At 40.7% G+C, this 19,058-nt stretch overlaps 1 protein-coding gene across 2 annotated transcripts; it reads left to right on the top strand.

Moving 5' to 3' along the window:
• Positions 1 to 57: 57 nt before the first annotated feature.
• Positions 58 to 18,380, top strand: TUBE1 (tubulin epsilon 1). Of its 2 annotated transcripts, XM_056125255.1 has the most exons (12): positions 58 to 154; positions 241 to 314; positions 1,308 to 1,360; positions 5,056 to 5,113; positions 7,888 to 8,003; positions 9,906 to 10,027; positions 10,532 to 10,719; positions 10,922 to 11,097; positions 12,990 to 13,130; positions 16,540 to 16,680; positions 17,672 to 17,846; positions 18,212 to 18,380. In XM_056125255.1, exons 1-12 carry the CDS (start codon positions 130 to 132, stop codon positions 18,368 to 18,370), a joined length of 1,428 nt encoding a protein of 475 aa, XP_055981230.1. In that variant the 5' UTR covers positions 58 to 129; the 3' UTR covers positions 18,371 to 18,380. The 2 variants fall into 2 exon arrangements, with proteins under 2 accessions (XP_055981230.1, XP_055981231.1); XM_056125256.1 differs by lacking the exon at positions 5,056 to 5,113 and having other exon boundaries at positions 117 to 314.
• Positions 18,381 to 19,058: the final 678 nt, after the last annotated feature.

Raw genomic sequence — 19,058 nt, 5'->3', positions numbered from 1 at the left:
CTGCGACTTGCGGCAGCCGCGCGACTTACGGCAGCCCAGCCCGCCCGCCGCGAGCACAGTTGGTTGGCGGCGGGGGATTCGAAGTACGGCGCGGGGCCTGCGGACGTCGGGGGCCCGGCGCGGAGCGGGATGACGCAGTCCGTGGTCGTGCAAGGTGATGCCCGCGGGGAGCAGGCGGACCCGCGTGGCCATGCTTTCTTCCTCACGCCTGTTCTCTTTCCTTCCGTTCCCCGCTCGCAGTCGGCCAGTGCGGAAACCAGATCGGCTGCTGCTTCTGGGACCTGGTGCTGCGCGAGCACGCCGCGGTCAACCAGGTACCCGCCGCCCCGTGCCCCGGCCTGGCCCCGCACCCCTGCAGGCGCCACAGTCAGGCCCCCACCCGAACCAGCCGCAGACTCATCTCCGTTGTGTGAGATATATTCAGGAAACAACACGCTGGCTTTGTTGGGGGGCGGGGGTGGGGCGTTGGCCTTGCGTACAGCACACCGGGATTTGATCCTCTGCACCCCGCCTGGTACCCTCCTCAGCACCGCCAGCAGTTCGTGAGCGCAGAGCCAGGAGAAAGCCCTGAGCACCGCAGGGTGTGGCCCCCAAACAAAAAAGAGACCAAACCCACAACAGGAAAAAGTATGTTGAGATTAGACACACGAATTCAATACCCGGCCCAAGAAATCCCCTTCACCTGTTCTCACGGCTTCCTCTTGATGTGATACTTGTGAAACGCATTGTAACAATATAACACATTGTAACAATATATCTGAAAGCACTTTTTAAAACAGGTGTGGGGTTTTGTTTGTTTGCGTTTTTGTTTTTTGGGGTTTTTTTGTTTGTTTGTTTTTTTGGGTCACACCGGCGATGCTCAGGGCTTAGTCCTGGCTCTGCACTTAGGAATCACTCCTGGCGGTGCTCGGGGGAGCATATGGGATGCCGGGTCCGAACCCAAATCGGGCGTGTGCAAGGCAAACGCCCTGCCCGCTGTACTGTCGCTCAGGCCCCAAGTGTGGTATTCTTAATTTAACCACTCGGCTAAACTGATCTCCAAAATTCCAAACAAAAGTCTCATTTGATACATCTGTTCTACATTTTATTGGGAATTCCTTACTTAACCCTTTAATGAACTTAATCTGTAGATTTCAAGACATTTTGTATTCTTTAGAAATTGAAGAATCAGTTTAAGCATTTTATTATAATTTGCTCTTTTTTTTTAACACTTCCTAGCCATCATAGTATGAGGTTATTAAATGGAAAGAACTTCACTTGGAAAAGAGAGAGAACTTAATCAAGTACTATGTTCTTCTCTTTCTTAGAAAGGAATTTATGATGAGGCAATAAGCAGCTTCTTTAGGAATGTGGATACCAGGTAAGAGGGGACTAAAGTCTCAGACAATGAAATGATTCTTTTCATGTTAACAGAGATGAGAATTCTTAAAGGACAGTGAAAGCATTTGATAACTGGAAAAGTTGTCTGCCTTTGTTTTCCTCGTTATTAAAATTATTACTATCATTATTCTCATTTAATACTTATATAGTATTCTGGCATAGCAGAAAAGGTTTTCTTACTGGAGGGCAGGATGCACAACCAGCAGTACTCAGGGCTTACTTCTGGCTCTAGACTCAGGGGTCATTCCTGGTGGGGCTGGGGAATTACTTGGGGTGCTAAGGATTTAACCTGGGTTGGTCATGGGCAAGTGAAAGCGCCCTAGGAGTTGTACTATGCTCCAGATTCTGAGAGCATTTTCATATTTCCCCAATGTCAGGTTTGCAGGAAGAGGGAGAAGGAGCTTGGCATCTTAACTCCTCTTTCTGTATTCTATCAGCTTCTGTTTCTAAAATCAATACCAAAAAATACTTATTCTTTTTTTTTTTTTTTTTATTGAATCACTGTGGGAAAGGTTACAAAGCTTTCAGGTTTATGTCTCAGTCATGCAAATATCAAACACATTTCCCTTTACCAATACTTATTTTTTACCATGAAGAACCCCAATAAAACCCCACCCCCCACCCCTCCCCGTCCCTGTGAGGCAGATGAATTCTAGTTAACACTCTGTCTGCTTTGATTAGATTCATTGTTTCAATAAAAGATTCACCACTATTATTTAGAGTTTATCCCCCCCCCCCCCCCCCAAATCAGACATGCTGAAAAAGCATTGTGAAGTGATTTGCTTTCTACAGCTGGGTTCAAGAATTAAATGTTGGTTTTGGATTTCTGCTATTTTACCTATTGACCCTGGAAGTATTTCTACTGAAAGTCAGATAGTTAAGAAATTGGTTTCTGTGTTCTGGAGTCGTGGCCGTGCTGGAGAGCCGCTCGCGGGGGGCAACCGGTGGCCTCGGTAGGGCGTGAAGGGCGGAGCGAAACGCCCCCCTTCCCATGAGGTTTTAGTCGCCCCCATACTCCCAGCTCATACCTGCTGTCCACAAGGCTCCCATGTGGCCGCCATCTTTCTTTCCAGAGAGGAGAGGGCGAATGGGGCAACATCCTTTCCCCTCCGGCAGACTTCATGGGCTGGATCAACGCATAATCCATTCACTTTTCTGCTCCAAGCTGCTGGGTTCTGCATTAAGTCCTTGTGCTTCTGGGGCCATGGCCGTGCTGGAGAGCTGCTCGCGGGGGGCGACTGGTGACCTCGGTAGGGCGTGAAGGACGGACCGGAGCGCCCCCCGACCCATGAGGTTTTAGTCGCCCCCACTCCCCCGGCTCATACCTGCTGTCCACAAGGCTCCCATGTGGCCGCCATCTTTCTTTCCAGAGGGAGGAGGGCGGAAGGGAGCAACACCCTTTCCCCTCTGGGCAGAAATGATTGCCTGGATTAACGCATAGTCCTTTCACTTTTCTGCTCTAAGCTGCTGGGTTCTGCATTAGGTCATTGTGCTTCTGGGGCTGTGGCCGTGCTGGAGAGCCGCTCGTGGGGGGCAACTGGTGACCTCGGTAGGGCGTGAAGGACGGACCGGAACGCCCCCCTTCCCATGAGGTTTTAGTCGCCCCCACACTCCCGGCTCATACCTGCTGTCCACAAGGCTCCCATGTGGCCGCCATCTTTCTTTCCAGAGAGGAGAGGGCGAATGGGGCAACACCCTTTCCCCTCCGGCAGACTTGATGGCCTGGATCAATGCATAGTCCGTTCACTTTTCTGCTCTAAGCTGCTGGGTTCTGCATTAAGTCCTTGTGCTTCTGGGGCCGTGGCTGTGCTGGAGAGCCGCTCGTGGGGGGCAACTGGTGACCTCGGTAGGGCGTGAAGGATGGACCGGAACGCCCCCCTTCCCATGAGGTTTTAGTCGCCCCCACACCCCCAGCTCATACCTGCTGTCCACAAGGCTCCCATGTGGCCGCCATCTTTCTTTCCAGAGGGAGGAGGGCGGAAGGGAGCAACACCCTTTCCCCTCTGGGCAGAAATGATTGCCTGGATTAACGCATAGTCCTTTCACTTTTCTGCTCCAAGCTGCTGGGTTCTGCATTAAGCCCTTGTGCTTCTGGGGCTGTGGCCGAGCTGGAGAGCCGCTCGTGGGGGGCAACTGGTGACCTCGGTAGGGCGTGAAGGACGGACCGGAACGCCCCCCTTCCCATGAGGTTTTAGTCGCCCCCACACTCCCGGCTCATACCTGCTGTCCACAAGGCTCCCATGTGGCCGCCATCTTTCTTTCCAGAGAGGAGAGGGCGAATGGGGCAACACCCTTTCCCCTCCGGCAGACTTGATGGCCTGGATCAACGCATAGTCCATTCACTTTTCTGCTCCAAGCTGCTGGGTTCTGCATTAAGTCCTTGTGCTTCTGGGGCCGTGGCTGTGCTGGAGAGCCGCTCGTGGGGGGGTGACTGGTGACCTCGGTAGGGCGTGAAGGACGGACCGGAACGCCCCCCTTCCCATGTGGTTTTAGTCGCCCCCACACCCCCGGCTCATACCTGCTGTCCACAAGGCTCCCATGTAAAAAATACTTATTCTAAAGCAAAATCATGTTGGGTTGGGAAGATGGCTCAAGGGCCAGAGTGTGTGCTTTGCGTGAGGGGTCCCCAAGTTTGATTGCAAATACCTCATGTTCCCATAATACTTGAGTGTGGCCCTGTTTTCCACCCTCTAAGCTCATCTCTGGCATTCCATATGGTCCTCCTAGCACACCAGGAGTAATTCTTGAGTGCAGAGCCAGAAGTAACCCCTGAGTATCACTGGGCATGACCCCCAAATCAAGGGGAAAAATTACATAAATTACATAAATTTATCTACAGAGAGGTTGGTAAACCTTTCTTATAAAGGACCAAGTAATTTTTCCAATTTTACACACCCTGGGGCTGGAGCGATAGCACAGTGGTAGGGCGTTTGCCTTGCACGCAGCCAACATGGCCAACTCAAGTTCGATTCCTCCACCCCTCTCGGAGAGCCCAGCAAGCTACCGAGAGTATCTCGCCCGCACGGCAGAGCCTGGCAAGCTCCCCTTGACGTATTCGATATGCCAAACACAGTAACAACAAAGTCCCACAACAGAGACGTTACTGGGCCCGCTCGAGAAAATCGATGAACAATGGGAGGACCGTTACCGTATACACCCTGGTCTAGGTACTTGACATTTCCATTATAAATAATATACAAATAAATGGGCCTGAAAGTGTTCAAATAAAACTTTTCTCATGAAAGCAAGCAACTAGGTAGATTAGGCCCAAGGACCTATGTTTACCTATCCCTATTGCATTGTCCGTTTCCAATTTCTCTGACCTTTAAGGTAAATTGAAAAAATAAGTACTGATTCTATCTGGTTCCTATCACCAGAAAAGCTTCCTAGAGACCTCTGATATATCTTGGGAGTTGAGCACTTGCATATTGGATCCCGGATACTCACACAGAATGAAGAATTTCACAGAATACCTCCTTTTGGTCTCATAATCAGGACTATATTACATACTAGCTCTTGACAAGGAAGTAAGAGTGGAGACCTTCTTAGGTGGTCTTTTATGTCTGTATCTGATCTACAAGAAGCTTCATTTTGTAAATGGAACAAAGCTTTATTGTCTGATATAATAACTGGTTCTGATTACCACTTCTCTCACTTTTTTTTTTTTTCATTCAGGGTGATTGGTGATGGTGGCAGTATTTCCAGGGGGAAAATTCGTTCTTTAAAAGCACGAGTAAGATATATATACTGAATTCTTATATTGTGTGTGTTGTTAAAACACACTTCTATAACTATCATGAAAACAAAACTTTTAAATTTTAACTTAATATCTTCAAAAGGTACTAAGCCACATTTAATATATGTAGACATTTGTGTCTAGCTGAAACTTTAGGGAATTTTGTGCTTAAAGTAAAAACAGTGCATATGTTTTTTTTCCTACCTGTTTAGAAAAGTACATCAGATCAATATTAAAGGCTTTCTATAAAGACCTAAAAAATACTCTAGAACAGCTTATCTCTCAAAGACAATGGAAAATTTATTTACATGAGGGTTATTAGTCACCATACAAAACATGGATCCAGTCACAGTAGAGTGAATATTCCTTTTAAACCCAAGTTGTATTCCAACAACATTTCTTTCTGTGACTGCTTCTACAAAAATTGCTTTTTTGTAATTGTTGATCTTTGACTTAAAAGAGAGCAATTTGGGGCCGGAGCCATAGGACAGAGGTTAGGGCACTTGTCTTGCATGCAACCGACCCAGGTTCGGTCCCCAGCATCCCATATAGTTCCCAGAACCTGCCAGGAGTCATTCCTGAGTCCCGAGCCAAGAATAACCCCTGAGTATCTCCAGGTGTGGCCCAAAAACCAAAAAACTTAAAAGACAGTTTAGCAGCCATTGATGTAACTAAGCCAAGACAGATCAAATTTTAAGTTACTGGAAGAGTGGAGAGAAGTGTTACACCTGGAAACCCTCCTGAATCTGATCTTTGAGGTTCCTGGAAAACAAAACTTGGGGCACAGTTCATGTTTTGTAGACCAGATTAGGATAATGGATTAATATATGGTGGATTCCATGTCACGGAGAGAACTACCACCCCAATAACTTAGAGAAAAAGATGTTGATATTCCTTAAATCACTTTCAATTTGAGCACTTACGGTAAAACTTGCGTTTTACCATAAATTCCCTTGGAAATACCTAAGTTGCCAGTAAATAGTCTAATGTGTACAAATGTATGTACAATGTTTGTGTATATAATGATTGCACATTTGTAAAAATAATTTGTAGACATAATTTTACGGTTTAACATACTGTCAAATACATTAATAAGCATACCATCACTGTCTATTATACTATCAATATGCTATTATAGTACACTGTATATAAAATGCTTCTATTAATACTTTATTATTATACAGTTAGAAATATCTCTTATACACTGAAATTTTTAAAAGGAATTTACTAAGGCAAAAGTGTACACCCAAAATATGGGTATGAACATTCCTGAGGAATGAACACCTGTGTAATAGATTTTTAATCACTAGCTTACAATAGTTAGCAATTAAAATAGTTAACTACACAAATCATTGAATTCACAGAATTGTGCAGATGCACAATTTTAACTCGCTGTAGTCAGTAGTCATTTATCAGACTTTCCTATTTTCCTTCTACAAGATGGAAGGGCCTAGAGCTTGGTGGTTTGGAGGAAAAATCTGCAGCCAGGCTAACCAGGGTTAAATCTCAGTTCCAATCACTTCCTAGCTCAGTAATCACAACCAAGTTATTTAACTTTTCTGAGTTCCAGGCTACTGACATGGAGTTGGGAAAGTTGGGGGTGAGCTTAGTACCTATCCATAAGACTATGGGGATTGGGGGTCTGATGGGACAGTAGAGCTGATAGGGCATTTGCCTTACATGTTTCCGACCTGGGTTCGGTAACCAACACCACATATGGACCGCCGAGCCCTGCCAGGAGTGATTACAGAGCCAAGAATTAGCCCTAAGCAGCACCAGTGTGCCCCCCCCCCCTGAAAAACAAAAAGGGGATTAAATAAAGTGATATTTAGATGCACTTCTAATAGTGGCATGCAGTAAGTACAGAACATTATGTGGTAGGAGGAACAGAAAAAAGCCTATTAACCAAGTACATACTCTGGATAAATAGCTTTGTAGTCTACCCTATGGTTATTTCAAAATACTTTTTCAGCTTTGCTTTTTTGGTACACTGATTGTCTTTTTTCACACTACCATAGAAAATTAGGAGGAAAAAGTAGAAACAAGTTGGAGTATATATGATCCTACTGCTAATCTACTCTTGCTTATATTTTGCTGTATTTTCTAGTTTTTTTTTTAACTTTTTGTTTCTCTAGTGAATTTTATATTCTTATTTGTAGTAGTAAAGGTTATTTCCTTTATCCATTATACTTACTGTATATTTCTTGGCCTTATGAAACCCTATTATGCTTCATTGACATATATATATACATATATATATGTAGATAGATAGATAGTACCTTAATTCTTCCCAGAATATATTGATTTGAAGGGTACATTTTTAACTGTGGTTCTTCAAGGAACATGTTTATTCCAAGTGAGCAAATGCATTAATGTACCTACATTTGTTGAGAATTTTTTGTTTGCTTTAAGAGTACCTGTCTTACAGATTTCTGAGACATTATTCTTCAGAAAATTTAGTCATATGCATGCAGACACATGGGGGAGAAAAGCATTGTAAAAAAATTATCTGATGGGGGATTATTCCATTCCTTTTCTTCCCCCATTTGGCATTTTGATATAGGATGAAAGAATTTAGAGTCTGTTTTTAATTGGATTGTACCTCTTGTGTATAGTACAGTTTTTTTCTTAATTCCTTAGAACAGATTCCACAAAGAAAGATTTGATTAACCTATAAAATAAATTAAAAATAACAGTGCAACTGTTGGCTTTTAAATGCCTTTCAGAGAGTTATTAACTAAAACATACTAATGAACTTTTCTCTTTCTCAGGCTGTCTTGATTGATATGGAAGAAGGGGTAGTAAATGAGATTCTGCAAGGTCCATTAAGAGATGTATTTGATAGCAAGCAGCTCATCACTGATATTTCTGGCTCAGGGAATAATTGGTGAGAATATGCTGAACATAAAAATTCAAGATCGGGCCAGAGTGATGTGTAGCAGATTGGGTACCTTGCACGTGATGTATCTGGATTCTATGCCTGCCACCCTATTTTGTCCCCTGAGTATGCCAAGAGTAGTCCCCGAGTGCAGCAGAGCCAGGAGTAAGCCCTCGGCACACTTGCTTGTGGCCCCAAAGAAAAACAAAATATTGAACATCTGCACTGCACTGTCCTCGCATTGTTCATCGATTTGCTCGAGCAGGCCCAGTAACGTCTCCATTGTGAGACTTGTTATTACTGTGTTTGGCATATCGAATACGTCACAGGTAGCTTGCCAGGCTTTGCCGTGCAGGCAAAATACTCTCGGTAGCTTGCCGGGCTTTCTGAGGGGGCGGAGGAATCAAACCTGGCTCGGCCAGGCCTGCAGCTTGCAAGGCAAACACCCTGCCGCTGTGCTGTGGCATCATCTGGAAATAAATGTTTTCTTTCACTCTAATAGGCCTTGGCCACATAAAAGCAAGATGTAACTTGCCACGTCTGACTTTTAGTTGCTTGATAAGACAGATTTTACTTCATAAAGAATTCAGATAAAAGTTAAAAGTCTTTTACTTGATAAAGCATAGCTTTTCACAATGCTTGGAAACCCCTTGATCCTAGTTCCTTTTTAAAAAATCTGATCTAATTCAGGGCCTTGCATATGATAGATAAGTGTTCTACCACTTGAGCTAACTCCCAGATGCTTTCCATACCCATTTTTGTTGTTTTTAAAGAAAAAGATAAATCATAAAAAATGTATTTGGAATACTTCTTTTTGTTGAGTCTGTCACCTTGTCACTAGTGACAAACTTGTTTTTTATAAACAATTCTCTGAGCTATATTACTGGACAACAAGCATCTCCTGTTGGTAATATTTAATAAAAATGATACAGTGATGCACATTTTTATTGGTCTTTTTCGGGGTTAAATGGGTCCTTGTTATTTGAAAATTCAACATTATTCTTCCTTTTTTATAGCCCAGATTCATAATATGCAGTTACACATACTTTTAATAAAGCATGAATTTAAGTCCTGTGTACTAGGAGATATCATTTGAGGAGAATCAATCACTAAATGAGCCCCCTAATGGCCAAACTGATGTTGTATCCCTGTTGTGTAATTTTTACAGAAGGAGGCAAAATTCATCATAGTGGTACTTAGACAATTTTAGCAGTCAAAAAAGCTTGCCTTTGAGTATCAGTTTCCTCCCTATTCTCATATTTAAAGCAAATCTATTTTTTTAATTGCCTTTCTATTTGACATTCTGATATTTTGGGAGGGTAGATAATGCCAGGTATTAAACCCAGGGCCTTGAATGGTAGATCTGTGTTCCACTTCTCAGCTTTATCCTTGTTCTTTGATGTTCTACATTTAGGTTTAATTAATTAATAGATTTTTATTTGGGGGCCACACCCAGCAGTGCTCAGGGCTTCCTCTTGGCTCTGCATTGATGGATAGCTACTAGCAGACATGAAGGATCATATAAGGTGCCAGGGATTAAACCCGGGTTCACTGTATGCAAGGCAAGTGCCCTATCTGCTATACTATCTCTCTGGTTTCTAATTTTTTATTGAGTTTATTTTAACTGAAGAAAGGAAAAAATGATTTAACTAAAATGTTACTTTGCTATGTAAATTTCAAAAACTATTTTCCATTGGCAATGAGCTATTGGGATATTTGAGAATTATAAATAAAGACTTGGAAAAAAATTTACCTGCAGTACAGATCCTTGAAGGAATCTTAATATGCTGTATTGATATGAAAATTAAATTTGCTTAGTAAAGTAAAATTTTTTTAATTATTTTAAAATTTAGATTAGGAATAATCTAGCAATACAAATATATAACAGACACGACACTTTCTTTTTTTCAGGGCTGTGGGTCACAAAGTTTTTGGCAGTCGTTATCAAGAACAGATTATAGAGAAGCTCAGAAAAGCAGCAGAGCATTGTGATTGTTTACAGTGTTTTTTTATAATACATTCCATGGGAGGAGGTAAGTCATTCACTCTTTCGTAGCAATGTGAAATGAATAAGGAGCTTGCCTCACGTGTAGCCAACCCAGGGCTGATCCTCTGAGTGTAGAACCAGGAGTAAACCCTGAGCACACAAGATATATACCCACCCACCCCCCCCAAAAAAGTGTGTGTGTGTGCGCACACATCATCAGACAGGTCAAGATAATTTTTATTGTACTTAACATCTCATTTGTATTCTCTTAATCAGGTTGTTTTGGCATCACACAATTACCTAGATATAAAAAAAAAAACTATAGAAAGCCTTCCCAGTCTCATAATCAAAGCTAGAGCTTATATACAGATCTTTAAAACTCACTGTCCATATTATCTCCATTTCTTTACTCAAAATTTAGCTAGTTAATTAATACATAATTATAAGTTGAAAATTATTTAAAATAACTAAAGGTTAAAGCCTAAGTTCCTCATAATCATATGGTTTTGAATCACTTACACCATTTTATTTTTGAAATTTTAATCCTCAGGAACAGGATCTGGACTAGGCACATTTCTTTTAAAGGTGCTCGAAGATGAATTCCCAGAGGTATACAGATTTGTGACTTCAGTTTATCCTTCTGGTGAGGATGATGTCATTACCTCACCGTACAATAGCATGTTGGCAATGAAGGAGCTTAATGAGCATGCGGACTGTGTGTTGCCCATCGACAACCAAGTAAGAAAGGACATTGTGATGTGTACACATTCAGTCCTGGGTTTGCTTCTTTGTTCATGTAAAATATTCACTTCAAAAAGTCTTCTTATTTAAGATAAAAATAAATTTCACCTGTTTTTCTTCTCTTCTTTCCTTCTTAGTAGTATGTCATCTGTGTCCACTCATCTTAATAACCTCTCTTCCAATATTTTTCCCTTTAAAGTCCTTAATTGACATCATTAGCAAAATTGACCTCGTGGTGAATTCTGGGAAATCCCGTACAACTATAAAGCCAAACAGTTTGGTTACTTCAGGAGCTAGAGCTTTAAAAAAGCAGCAGGAGAAGCCTTTCGATGCAATGAACAACATTGTGGCCAATTTGCTGCTCAACTTAACCAGGTAATGCTATTCATAATACACCTAAGGACTATTGGAAAACTTCCCTGTTTTGCATCCTCATTTTTGTAGTGCCATTTTTGTTAGCAAGTTGTAGCAACTTATTTTTTCCTTTTAACATTGACTTGGGTTTGCAAACCTTGGGGTTTATAGTACAGAATTTTCTTCACTTTTTAATTGAAGTAATTTTAATTGAAACATTACGTGTTTCACATTTGCACCATTAAAAATTAATGAGTATATAGTACCACCTTCCATTCATCAGTTAATTCTATTTGTCTCTTCTAACCTTCACCGTACAGTTGATCCATTATACTGGTTTGCCCCTTCCCTTCCTCCTTTCCTTCTGCTAGCCTCTAATTGGTTTTCTAGTCTATAAGTTGATTTGGGGACACTAGAGAGATAGTCCATCAAGTAAGGCACTTGCCTTCCATGCAGCCAACATGGGTTCAATCAAAAAAGCATATGTGGTTTTTCCAGTCTCACCAGGAGTGATCCCTGAGAGCAGAGACAGAAATAAGCTCTGAGCACCTCTGGGTATAGCCAAAAAAGCAAAATAATAACTAAAAGAAATGCAGCTGCAGCTGCATCAGTACAGCCACATAATTCCTTCCAGGGCCAGAGAGATAGTACAGTGGGCAGAGCGCTTGTCTTGCGTTATGTGGCAAACCTGGGTTTGATGCCTAGCACCCTATATAGTCCCCCAAGCACCACCAGGAGTGTTCCCTGAGTGCAGAGCCAGGAGTATGCCATGAAAACTGCCGGGGTTGGCCCCCAAAATAAATTTACTTTTGTTTTAGTTAATTCATCTATTTGCTTACTCAGTATATTATGAGTATAAATTTATTATATAAGTAAATTTATATGACTGCAAAGTATCATTTCCCCAAGAACGTAAGAGAATCTTAATGAAATGCTAATGGATGTTAAATGATAAAAGCTTTTGTAAATATATAAACAGAAAAGTAAATGTATTCTGTTTGCTACAGAGTGTCAATCTTTTAAACAATCTAATCTGTACCTGTGGTCCTGAATATTTCTTTGACTTTGCTCTAAAGTAGGGATGGCAAATGTCTGGCCTGCAGCCATTTAAGGCTTGGTACTTGATGGCACAGTCACGAATGCTGCTTGTCAGTTGCCCACAGCCCATCTGCCTGTATTTTATAGTCTGTAAATGATGTTGTAAATATTTAAATGGCCCTTGGCAGAAAACATGACTCCCAACTTCTTTTCTAAAAGTTGACTGCTATTTGGCATTTTGTATTTCTAATTATAATTTTTGTATTTTAAATTATACTGTACAATTTCTCATTAAGCAGATCCTTGAGAAATGTTGCTTACTAAATAAATTTTTGTGCTCATCATTTAACTCAATGTACTGTTTAAGTAAGATATTTTATTTGACTTTTGGTCATAGGCCTCCCCTCGCAATACTCAGTCAACAAGGGAACCAAAGCCAGTAGTTCAGTGGGCGGGGCAGGGGTTGCTTAGGCCCTGCAGTCTGATGGTGCTGGTGCAGGCAGGGAGGGCTCTCAGGCCATCCCTAGAACTTCTTGGAGTTTCCAGTGATGCATCCAGTAAATGGGCAGCTGTGTGGTACTCTAATGCCTAAACTACCTCCTGGCCCTTAAGTAAGACACTTTTATGAAATAATTGATTGTACTAATGTGTTAGAAGTCAGATAATCTGATTGAAATCTTTATGTGGCATTTCACTGAAAATAAAAACTAGCATACACTAAATTTGAGCCACTAAATTTCACTGATAATGAAAAAAAACACTCTGCATTCTCCATATGAAGTAGCATGTGAAGAAATGTCTGCTGAATAAATGAAGCTGCAAAGGAATGTTTTAAAATTAGTTTTTCTCATGTTTGAATGTTATTTTTTTTTTAGCTCTGCAAGATTTGAAGGGTCCCTTAATATGGACCTCAATGAAATCAGCATGAATTTAGTTCCTTTTCCTCAACTACATTATCTTGTGTCCAGCCTTACACCTTTATATACACTGGCAGATGTCCACATTCCTCCTCGAAGGTAAGTTATCTTCACTTTATTCCAGTTTTTCAAGAATTTGAATTATCTTTATAAAGATATATAGATATATATGTATATACACACACATATATGTGCGTGTGCGCGTGTTTTTAATTTGGGGCCACACCCACCTGTGCTTAAGGTTTACTCCTGACTCTGTTCACTGAATCCCACTCCTGGGATTCCTCTTGGACCATGTGTAATGCTGAGGATTAAACTGGGGTCAACTATGTGCAAAGCAAGCACCCTGGCCCCTGTACTGTTTCTCTAACCAATCTTCTTTAATTTTTAAAAGTTTTTTTTATCTTTCCTTTGGGAATTGATTGCAGCCATTTTCCATTATATGACTGCATTATTATTTAATTTAATTTTAAACTGTTTGGAATTAAGTCTGATAATTGGTTTTAGTTATGAAAATTACTATAGATAAAATTTTTGTTGGAAAACATTTTAAGAGCTTTAAGTCTGAACCTAGTAATTAATCACTAGCTATAGGACCTTAATTATGCAACTTAAACATTTCCTCTTACATTCTTTCTCCTTTATAAAGATAAGAGTACATAACACATCTTCATCTTGGTTATATTAATTAAGAATGTTTTAGAACCCTTACCATCACCATAAAGGGCTTCCGTATTGTTATTCTGTGTGATGACTAATTACGTTATTTCCAAAATATGTTGTTTTGCAATGTGTTTGGGAAAGGAAGCTATACCAGATGGTGCTCAAGGCATACTCCTGACTTTGTGCTCAGGGATCACTTCTGTTTGTGCTTGAGCTACCATATACTGGTATCTGGAACAAACCAGAGTATGTCAGCCTTGTGCAAGGCAAGCACCTTAACTTCTGTTCAGTCTCTCTGACCTCTGTCTGTAAAATAGCTTTTGGGGGGTTGGGGGGGGTTATTTCCGGTTTGGAGTCCACACCTGGGTGGTGCTAAGGGAAAACTCCTGGCTCTGCACTCAGGTGGGCTTGGGGGACCATATGGGGTGCCAGAGACTGAACCCAGGTTGATTGTGTGAATGGCAGGCACCCTACCTGCTGTACTATCTCTCTGGCTCCGTAATGTCATTTTTAAATAAAATCTGACATCAGTTTACATAACAAGATATGTTATGGAGCTAGAGCAATAGCACAGTGGTAGGGCATTTGCCTTGCGTGCAGCCGTCACGGCTGAGCCGGGTTCGATTCATCCGCCCCTCTCAGAGAGCCCAGCAAGCTACCAAGAGAATTTCGCCCGCACGGCAAAGCCTGGCAAGCTACCCATGACGTATTCCATATGCCAAACACAGTAACAAGTCTCACAATGGAGACGTTACTGGCCCCACTCGAGAAAATCTATGCAACAGGAGCACAGTGCTACAGTTAATCATGTTCGTTGAGCATAAGCTGGGGAAAAAATCACACTGACGTTTACAGTTGACTTATGGGAAAGTTCTATCACGCTCTGTAAAGAAATAATTGAGAAAGCAAATACGAAATTAAATATTGCTTTTTATAATTTAAGTTTTGGTCAAATAAATGTGTGCTACAGGAATGTTACAATGCTGTTGATAAATTTTCATTAGAGTCAGTTGCAGCTAACCATTTAATGTCACCTGCTTTTTTCTCTGTAAGAGATACACCAGTTAAGCAGCTAGCATAGTGCCTGTAAACTTGGTAAATCACTCATTGCAAGTTCATTGTGACAAATGAGAATGGTATTGGTGATGGTTGATATTAATGTCAGTAAGTGTTCATTGTTATCAAGAGGGGGGGAAGTATATTATTATGAGTGTGTTCCTGGAAATTCAGCATTTTTAATGTGAATTATTCTGATAATTATATATATATTATATTTTATGAGATAAAAGCTAAACAAGAATGCATTTGCCGGGGCTGGAGCAATAGTACAGTGGGTAGGGCACTTGCCTTGCACGCGGCTGACCCGGGTTCGATTCCCAGCATCCCATGTGGTCTCCTGAGCACCGCTAGGGGTAATTCCTGAGTGCAGAGCCAGGAGTAACCCCTGTGCATTGCCAGGTGTGACCCCCCCCCCCCCCAAAAAAATGCATTTGCCTACTTGTAAATAATGATTTCTAATTTTCTTTTTCGGTTCCTCAGAAATGCCCCACATCACAGTCACACTAAAAAGTTTGAACAAAATAACAGAGGATTCAAGAAAATTTCAAAGCTCATGTTTCCCCTAGGGATTCCTCTTGATGTAGGATAATTAGGACAGAAAATAAGCTCCAGCAGTCCAAGAAATGTTGTTCACTTGATCTTTTGTACTTAGAATAGTGCCTGGCTCAGAGCAGATGGCGCAGATACCTGTTGAGTAAGTAGGTGCAGAGATAGTCTCTGCTGCTCCGCCAAGAATCTCAGCACAGAGCCAGAGTGCGGCTCTCAGAGGCTGTGTGCAGTGTGTCATTTGTCATTCACCTGTATCTATAATTGGAGGATAAGAAGAATGAAATGAGGGGCAGGAGTGATAGTACAGGGGATAGGGTGCTTGCCTTGCATGTGGCCTTACCAGTTCAAGTCCCAGTACGACATGTAGTTTCCCAAACCCTGCCAGGTGTGATCCCTGAGCACAGGCCAGGAATAAGTCCTTGAGCATTGAGCACAGACCCAGCCCCCCCACTTCCCCTTCCCCCCCCCCCAAAAAAAGGACCAAAAAGAAAGAAGGAAGCAAGGGAAAAAAACTTCATTTAGTTATATAAGTTTCTCTTTTCAGGAATACTGCTACAGAGTTTCATCTTTTATGGCAGAGCTTAACTTTGCCCTCTGACAGTTTTCTCTTAATTGTGTTTAATTTAGGATATGTTTTCCAGAGACCAACGACTCTTTCTGTAGGTTTTTAATTTTGTGTTTAGTTCTCTTAATGTAGGTTTTGGTAGCACTAACATTATGAAGTAGATGAACATACTGAAGTAATAATGACTTCATTTTTCAGAAATGAAAAATATACTACATAAAGCTCATTAATTCCGTAGTCAGGGGCTGAAGCAATAGTATAGCAGGCAGGGCATTTGCCTTGCACACGGCTGACCCGGGTTTGATTCTCAGCATCCCATATGGTTCCCTGCGCACCGCCAGGAGTAATTCCTGAGTGCAAAGCCAAGAGTAACCCCTGTGCATTGCCAAAAAGAAAAAAAAAATTGTAGTCAGCAACAGTATCCTGCAGCAGTTTTTCACTCCAAAAAAATAATAAATGATTTTCTCTCCAAATATTTATGAAGGTGGTTTGAGAAAATGTTGGCTGAGACTAGAATTTGTTGGTTTTTATTTACTTGTAGATGACTATCTTTTCATTTTATAGTTACACATAAAAGAAATGTATAGTATTTTGTATATTTCTTTTATAGTTACACATAAAAAGAAATGTGTAGTATTTTGTATTTTTGAATGATGTGACTCATCATTCTAGGTTGGATCAGATGTTTTCAGATGCATTTAGTAAAGATCATCAACTGATTCAAGCTGACCCCAAACATAGCCTATACCTTGCCTGTGCCCTCATGGTGAGAGGAAATGTACAGATTTCAGATCTTCGCAGAAATATTGAAAGGTTTGATTTTATATTTTTCAAGATAATTGTTTACATGTATTGCTTGGGACAGAGTAACATATTAAGGTATTGCCACTTAACTAAGGTGTGGCTTGAGTAGGCTGCATCTCCTCTCTGAGGCTTATTTTTCTCAGGTATAAAATAATAGTAGTACAAAATTGTTACTAGGAGCACAAATGAAATGAGATGTTTCATTTTCTGAAAGTATTCAGAAAATTTAACTTACCACCAATACTCCAGCTGCACGGTTTCTAAATTTAATTTTACTGAACTGTTAAGTAAGCAAAATTGTAATACTTTCATTTCATTTTATCTCAATATTTCTGATCTTGGGCTGGAGCGATAGCACAGCGGGTAGGGCGTTTGCCTTGCACGTGGCCGACCTGCATTCAATTCCTCCGCCCCTCTTGGAGAGCCCAGTAAGCTGTTGAGAGTATCTCACCCGCACAGCAAAGCCTGGCAAGCTACCTGTGACGTATTCGATATGCCAAACACAGTAACAGGTCTCATAATGAAGACATTACTGGGTCTGCTCGAGCAAATCGATGAATAATGGGAGAACAGTGCTATTTCTAATCTTAGAGAATGCATTTCTAGCTTTGTAAATCACCATCATAGCCAATCGAATGTTCCCTAATTAAATGTACCTTAGTTCACTATCAGACTATACCATAATGCTGCTATAAGTGTATAAAAATCTATAATTATAAGCTAAACAATTGCACTGTTGTAAATTTCCGGAATGCCTCTTCACATTTTTTAAGTGTACAATCCTATGCCTTTATATACACCTGTATACTATATTTAAAGCCTAAAGAGGTATAAAGGTGCTCTGCAAATGCTATAGTCTTATAAGTAAACCAAAAGTAAATAGTAATATAGATAATTAGAATGGTGCCATCAGTAATGTGACCATTTTCTGTGTAGACTACAATAATACAGCAGACAGTTTCAGTGTCTTAGTTCTTACCTCCCAGAATTTGCATTTCAGATTGAAACCTTCACTACAGTTTGTATCCTGGAATCAAGAAGGCTGGAAGACTAGCCTGTGTTCAGTACCACCTGTGGGCCATTCTCATTCATTATTAGCTTTAGCAAATAACACGTGTGTGAAGCCTACCTTTGTGGAACTGAGAGACAGATTCATGAGACTCTACAAGAAAAAGGTCATTATCCATTCATTTTTGTAAATACATGTTTGTTTTGACTGTTGAAGATGCCTCTCCACTCTTCCAAATCAGGGATTATCCTGTCTACTTTATTTATTGTACTGATTAAGAGAAGAGGCTTAATGAAGTACCCAGTTGCTCTAAATGAGAAATCTCATGAGTTTATAAAATTTAGGTGAACTGCTCAGTTTTACCCAGCTCTCATTTCATTTTTAAATCTGAGTAAACTGTCATTGTAATCAGAATATCTATTCACATTCTAGAATAGTTTCCTACATTCTACAATATGAAGAATGTAGGAATACTTCTGTAGTATGAAGTTTCCTGAGATGGTAAATGTTGTCCATTTTGTTAATATATAGGCTCATCTTCATCACTACCTACAAGTCGAAGGGATGGAGGAAAGCTGTTTCACAGAAGCTGTGTCATCTTTATCAACACTCATACAGGAGTACAACCATCTGGATGCCACAAAAAATATCCCTGTGCAGGATTTGCCCAGACTAAGCATCGCTGTGTAAAGGGAAAACCCAGGCCAGGAAATGGCTGGACATGTGCTTTGCATGTGGGAGCTGCAGTTCTGATCCCCAGCACGCCTGCAGGCTCCCCTAAGCATTTCTGGGTGTGGTCCCAAAGAACTCAAAGTATATCTTTTATTCATTTCACTTTGGTTTTTTGTCACTTGGTCTTTCTGTTTCAGCATTTTTGTGATTCAGAAAGCCCAGTTTGTGTTTGTTTTTCATGTTAACAGGAAGAATTTTTGTTTAAAAGAGTATTTTCTATTTCATCACAATTTGCTACTGGCATGTGAAACCAGTGATATCCTAATCTATATCAAATATTTGTCATCAGGGAATTCCCCTTTCTAACATTAAGAGAATTGAGTTCTTTTAATATTTTATTTATAGTTTTTATATTTGGGGATTTATTTAATGATCATGGCTTGGTTAAAAAGCATACATATATTTTTATATTTGTTTTATATTGTGTTATATTTAGAATATAAAACTTTTATATTTTAAGCCTCCTGCTTTAGAAAAAAAGTAAATACTGGAGCAGTGTAAATATTTTTGTATAATATCCACTTTTAATATAACTTTTCAGAGTCACTGCATAATTGTTGCCACCACAAGATCATCACATCCTATTTAGTACAAAATTTGATTTATAATCTTTTATCGCCTAATTATCATATGGTATAATCCTGTT

This window comes from Sorex fumeus, unplaced genomic scaffold (genome assembly GCF_029834395.1).
Source record: "Sorex fumeus unplaced genomic scaffold, SorFum_2.1 ptg000054l, whole genome shotgun sequence".
In the NCBI taxonomy this organism is placed as follows: domain Eukaryota; kingdom Metazoa; phylum Chordata; class Mammalia; order Eulipotyphla; family Soricidae; genus Sorex; species Sorex fumeus.
This window is presented reverse-complemented; position numbering and strand designations above follow the sequence as displayed.